This window comes from Oncorhynchus kisutch, unplaced genomic scaffold, assembly GCF_002021735.2.
Source record: "Oncorhynchus kisutch isolate 150728-3 unplaced genomic scaffold, Okis_V2 Okis03b-Okis08b_hom, whole genome shotgun sequence".
Classification (NCBI taxonomy): domain Eukaryota; kingdom Metazoa; phylum Chordata; class Actinopteri; order Salmoniformes; family Salmonidae; genus Oncorhynchus; species Oncorhynchus kisutch.
Window position 1 is genome coordinate 8,017,366 of NW_022261980.1, and position 6,000 is coordinate 8,023,365.

A 6,000-nucleotide genomic window follows, 5' to 3' on the forward strand; every position below is an offset into this window, starting at 1 on the left:
TCCACTGATCCTAACACAGCATGAGTTATTGGACTAACGGGAGCCAATACTTTAAAGAACAGAACACAAATAATCCTGATGCCATTCACTCATGTTGTTTGCAGGGCAGTTTAAATTGACTAGTGGAATGAATGTGACTATCACTGTGAGGTACAGACACAGTAGGTAAGCATGAGCGTGTTTATATGACATATTCAGGCATGCCCCAAGTAAAGTTTAGGGTAGCAAACTACAGCTAGGCTACTAGAATTTTAAGCATGGCCTGAAGCGTTAGAGGCGGCTCAATTATGCATCTCTCTGGTGGGGGGAAAAAACCCTGCAATACTGTAGCTGTTCTCATACAAGCTGGAAATAGGTATAGCCTGGGAACATCACGTCTGTTTTGAGTCATGTGCTCATGGGATTTCGGCACCTCATTCAATGCATAAAATGGGAAAACATAACCTTTATAAGTGTCAATATTTCCCAAGTGAACTGCTTGCATAGATCAGTCATCGCTAGGCTGTTTGTGTAAAGGCTGCGTAGATCAGTCACATCACTAGTCTGTGTGTGTAAAGGCTGCGTAGATCAGTCACATCACTAGTCTGTGTGTGTAAAGGCTGCGTAGATCAGTCACATCACTAGTCTGTGTGTGTAAAGGCTGCGTAGATCAGTCACATCACTAGTCTGTGTGTGTAAAGGGTGCGTAGATCAGTCACATCGCTAGGCTATGTGTGTGTGTGAGTTGAGGCTGCGTAGATCAGTCACATCGCTAGGCTATGTGTGTGTGAGTTCAGTCTATGTGGAGCTGAGCAGTTGCCAATAGTCTGCAGAGGTCCCCTTGTTACTGACATTTTAAAATGCCAGCATAGCTGAACTATTGCATAAAACTATTTAAAATAAAAGTAACGTTATATGTCAGACGAATGATTCATTGATTTTAAGAGGCTGGCTTACCCGTCTCTTGTTCAAATCCAAATGTTTTACTGTTGTTAAACATCGCCAAGATCCCCGCTGCAACCAAAAAGTAAATTGGAGAGAAAGGTTGTGCAAGTCCGCAGTGTAAGTAAATCATCTTGTTGGAAGGTAAAGAAAGACAATATGTTATTATGCTTTATCCTCACTGTACCGACTGTCATTTCAAACACTTTCAATGTTGTAGTGAAACACTTATATCCCGCTAGAACCATGTACTTCAGACATAGAAAGCGTGACGCCGGCGATATAAACTTAATTAACTTCTGTACGACGTTGTATCCTTCCTCAGTGATTTTCACACGCGTCTTTTGCGTTCCAAGAATTGTAAACTGTAAGTGTTGTTTGCTGACAAGACGATGTCCTCCTTTCTTCCATCAAGGCCCCTTCGACAGCCCTGACAGTTAGGAACTTTCCCTAACAAGCCAAACTTTGCTGAAGAACCTCCCTCTCCGATACAGTTTAGTGGGTGGACTTGAGAGAATAGAATGCCTTTCAGTAGTAGCCCAGGGGATGGTAGGTGATGGGGAAACTATTACATTACATTATTTGGATTGCCTGTTAAAATAAAAAGACGTATGTTGTGCAATTGTAAATAAAGTGGGATAGTTGAGGAAAATCGAATTGACACATTTAACCGGATGCCAAATAGGCTTCCCGATACGCAATAAAGGCTAATATTACGATTGTAACACCATATTAAATAATATTGCTTGTAAATTATAAGCCTACAGCGACACTTTAGCCTACTGTATAATCTCGTTCGCATGGTTACTGCGCAGAGCACCAATGTATAACGGGACCTGTGTGCATTATGCACTGTGAGGAGCCCCAAACTCCAAGGAAATCATAAACACGACTGATCAATTGCATTATGTTTCCTTTGAAAAGTATACTTTAATCTTGGAGCTCAGAATACTGTGTATCCCCCTATGGAAATGATGTGTCAAACTCATTCCTCCTAGGGCCTATGCTGGGTTTTCTGTTTTTCCTTTCAATTAAGACCTAGACAACCAGGTGAGGGGAGTTCCTTACTAATCAGTGACCTTAATTCATCGAGTACAAAGTAGGAGCAAAAACCCGCAGACACACGGTCCTCCGTGGAACAAGATTGACACGTTCCCCATAAGCGTCCTTCACTGATCTACTGTTGGTTGAGCCATCATGTTGCCCCCTCTAGCGGAAGAGGGCGGTCAGTTTGGCACAAAATGTCGAGAATAAATATGGAAATGTCATAGAATGAAGAAGGAAAAATACGTTAGAATGAAGAAGGAAAAAGACTTGTAAAATGTAATGTCTGCCATGTTAAAGCCGATAAGGAAACCAATATGAGTAGGCTAGACTAGGGGGAGGTTTTGGTATTCTTTCGTGCCCAAGGGAGGAAGAACTGTTTCATTGTTTTGCCACACTATTTTGGTCCTATTCAAACCATAAAGTATTGGCGAATGGTCAAGTAAATAATATCCCATAATTCATTATATTTTGTTACATGTCAGGGACCTTTTTTCCCCATATAAAAACAGCAGCCCGCCGCGACCGGGAGACCCCATGGACGACGCAGCCTGTCCCATCGCTGTCCCTCCTGTGGCGGGCCGGGGCGCAAGCACGCTGACACCGTCGCCAGGTGTATGGTGTTTCCTCCGATACATTGCTGTGTATGTATGTGTGTGTGTATATATGTGTATATATATGTATGTGTGTGTATATATATATATATATATATACATATATACATATATAATAAACAAGTACTCTATGTGGACACCTGCTCATCAAACATCTCATTCCAAAATCATGGGCATTGATATGGACTTGGTCCCCCTTTGCTTCTATAACAGCCTCCACTCTTCTGGGAAGGCTTTCTACTAGATGTTGGAACATTGCTGCAGGGACTTGCTTCCATTCAGCCACAAGAGCATAAGTGAGGTTGGGCACTGATGTTGGACGATTAGAGATTCCTCATAGTCAGCGTTCCAATTCATCCCAAAGGTGTTCAATGTGGTTAAGGTCAGGGCTCTGTGCAGGCCAGTCAAGTTCTTCCACACCGATCAACAAACCATTTCTGTATGGACCCCGCTTTGTGTATGGGGGAATTGTCATGCTGGAAGAGGAAAGGGCCTTTCCCAAACTGTTGCCACAAAGTTGGAAGAACAGAATTGTCTAGAATGTCATTGTTTTCTGTAGCATTAAGTTTTCCCTTCACTGGAACTAAGAGGCCTAGCCTGAACCATGAAAAACAGCCCCAAACCATTATTCCTCTTCCACCAGACTTTACAGTTGGCACTATGTATTGGGACAGGTAGCATTCTCCTCCCATCCACCAAACCCAGATTAGTCTGTCCGACTGCCAGATGGTGAAGCATGTTTCATCACTCCAGAGAACGTGTTTCCACTGCTCCAGAATCCAATGGCAGCGAGCTTTATACCACTCCAGCTGACTCTTGGCATTGCGCATGGTGATTTTAGGCTTGTGTGTGGCTGCTCTGCCATGGACACCCATTTCATGAAGCTCCAGTTCTTGTGCTGATGTTGCTTCCAGAGGCAGTTTGGAACTTGGTATTGAGAGTTGCAACCAAGGCCAGACGATTTTTATGTGCTTCAGCATTCGGTGGTGCTGTTCTGTGAGCTTGTGTGGCCTACCACTTCCCAGCTGAGCCGTTAATGCTCCTAGACATTTCCAAATTTGACGACCTGACTTGTTGGAAAGATGGCATCCACATTGAAATTCACTGAGCTCTTCAGTAAGGCCATTCTACTGCCAATGTTTGTCTATGGAGATTGCATGGCTGTGTGCTCAGTTTTATACACCTGTCAGCAAAGGGTATGGCTGAAATAGCTGGATCCACTCATTTGAAGGGGTGTCCACGTTCTTTTATACATATAGTGTAACTTATTTTATTTTGGTATCTGAAAATTCATATTTTGTGGAGACCTATCAGAAGTTTATTCACAAAGGTCTATCACAGAAAGGTCTATCACAGAAAGGTCTATCACAGAAAGGTCCATCATGTCTCAAACGACCAATCCACGCGATGCAGGGGCAGGCGCTGTGAACACGCACGACTACGCACCTGTATAAGACTCCAGTCTCAAGATGCCAAGTTTCACATTGATTGCGGCGTTATAAAGGACCGTAGACACGATAACTTTTATCATACAAGCTTCAATTACATAAAATGAACAGCTAAAATAAGCACTCAGTTGTATGGAGCGCGAGGACTATTCTGTGTTTGATAGGCCATCGAGAAGCGACATGATGCTAGTAGAAGCACCGGTGTTGCATTCTTATCTGTGAGGATGGGCGAGCTACTCAACCACAGTGGGATTTTGGCATTGAACAGGACTTTAATGGATGATGACAAATTCGGCAGTCTGGAGGATATTGACGTGACCGCGGACGGCACTCCGATTCTAAGGATAATCATCTCCGTTGTTTACTCCATTGTGTGCGCGGTAGGGTTAATTGGGAACTTGTTAGTCTTTTTCCTAATGAGGTTAAAACAGGGCCGGAAGAAATCGAGTATTAACTTTTTCATCATCAACTTGGCAGTGACGGACTTCCAGTTTGTGTTGACTCTGCCGTTCTGGGCAGTGGACACCGCACTGGACTTCAGCTGGCCGTTTGGAGACGCCATGTGTAAAATCATCCTTTCCGTAACAGTTATGAACATGTACGCTAGCGTGTTCTTTCTGACTGCTATGAGTGTGACCAGATACTGGTCTGTCGCCTCGGCTCTGAAGAACCGGTCGAGACAGAGGTCGTGTTCGGTGAAATTGGTGTGCGCGGTGCTGTGGGTCTCCGCAACCATTGCCACAGCACCCACTACCATTTTCTCCTCAGTGACCGTAGTGGCGGGGGAGAAGCTCTGCCTCATCAGGTTCCCTGAGGGACATGACTGGCTCGCGCTCTATCATCTCCAAAAAATCATCATAGCGTTCGTAATACCCATGCTGATAGTGTCCGTCTGCTATCTGATGCTCTTACGGTTTATCCGTCTGAGGAGCATGAACAACAACCACCCCAAAAGGAGGTCGAGGGTGACCAAATCTGTCACCATCGTCGTCCTCTCCTTCTTTCTTTGCTGGATGCCAAATCACGCCATCACATTCTGGGGTGTATTGGTGAAATTTAACGCTGTCAATTGGGATAAATCCTACTATTTGGTCCACACCTATGTATTCCCGGTGACTGTGTGCCTCGCGCATGCCAATAGCTGCTTGAACCCAGTTCTGTATTGTCTCATGCGACGTGAATTCAGAAAGATGCTGAAGGATTTGTTTTGGAGAATTTCCTCACCAGCCATCTCCAAAGCCTGTACAATACGTACGTTTACGGGGACGTGCAACACACGTGTAACACACGACGACAACCAAGGGGTTATTCCCTTGAATGTTCTAGACACCACACAATGTCGACTATCCTTTATTGACAGACCGGATCTTCCCGCAATACCGGGTCTACCCGGAATGGCACCTGAAGATTCACAGTGCATCCACCAGATATAATGCACTTACTCTGTGAAACGACTTGCTGTAATTACGCATGCATTTTGGAACTATAAATGACAGAGTTCTTGAGTTCCCAATGTTGTCATTACCCACGAGGCACCAATTGCGCAGAGTAGGCCAACGGAGTGAAAAGCAGTATTTACAGAAATGTGGTGCGTCCCTGGCACGCACTGGAATGGGTAGGACATGTACTTGGTAAACTTTGCGCGCAATGATTACATGTTGATTTTAAGATAAGAGAGTCACACATTTAGAGTACACCGAAGTCCATATTCCCTGTGGATAGTATGCCCTGTGTTGGAATGTTGAGATGTTTCTTCTGTCTTCCATTCAAGCTCACACATTGCCATTCAGAGCCAATGCACACATTTTTGGTACATGAAAATGGAAATAAATGTGATCTTATTAATATGTTATCAGTGCTTCTGTTGTGGTATCTGAATATATGGCTGAATGTAAAAGGGTCATTGCAATGTATGTGAAATAAAGAGAATATCAATTAAGCATCTTGGTCGATTGATATATTCAGACAATATG

The 6,000-nt window shown here is 43.9% G+C and overlaps 2 protein-coding genes across 2 annotated transcripts in view; one reads left to right on the forward strand and one right to left on the reverse strand.

Moving 5' to 3' along the window:
• Nucleotides 1-1,427, reverse strand: part of adamts7 (a disintegrin-like and metallopeptidase (reprolysin type) with thrombospondin type 1 motif, 7) — a 175,357-nt gene extending 173,930 nt beyond the window's left edge. The window contains exon 1 of the mRNA XM_031812698.1: nt 937-1,427. Coding sequence (XP_031668558.1) covers nt 937-1,054 — 118 coding nt within the window. The 5' untranslated portion in view covers nt 1,055-1,427. The remainder of the gene's footprint in view (nt 1-936) is intronic.
• A 2,454-nt stretch (nt 1,428-3,881) lies between these two features.
• LOC116359555 (relaxin-3 receptor 1-like) lies at nt 3,882-5,579 on the forward strand. The gene has a single exon (XM_031812383.1). It carries the CDS (start codon nt 4,252-4,254, stop codon nt 5,458-5,460), a length of 1,209 nt encoding a protein of 402 aa, XP_031668243.1. The 5' UTR covers nt 3,882-4,251; the 3' UTR covers nt 5,461-5,579.
• Nucleotides 5,580-6,000: the final 421 nt, after the last annotated feature.

Excerpts from the sequence above, each read along its gene's own strand:
- LOC116359555 (XM_031812383.1), top strand. The coding sequence starts at position 4,252 with ATGGGCGAGCTACTCAACCACAGTGGGATTTTGGCATTGAACAGGACT.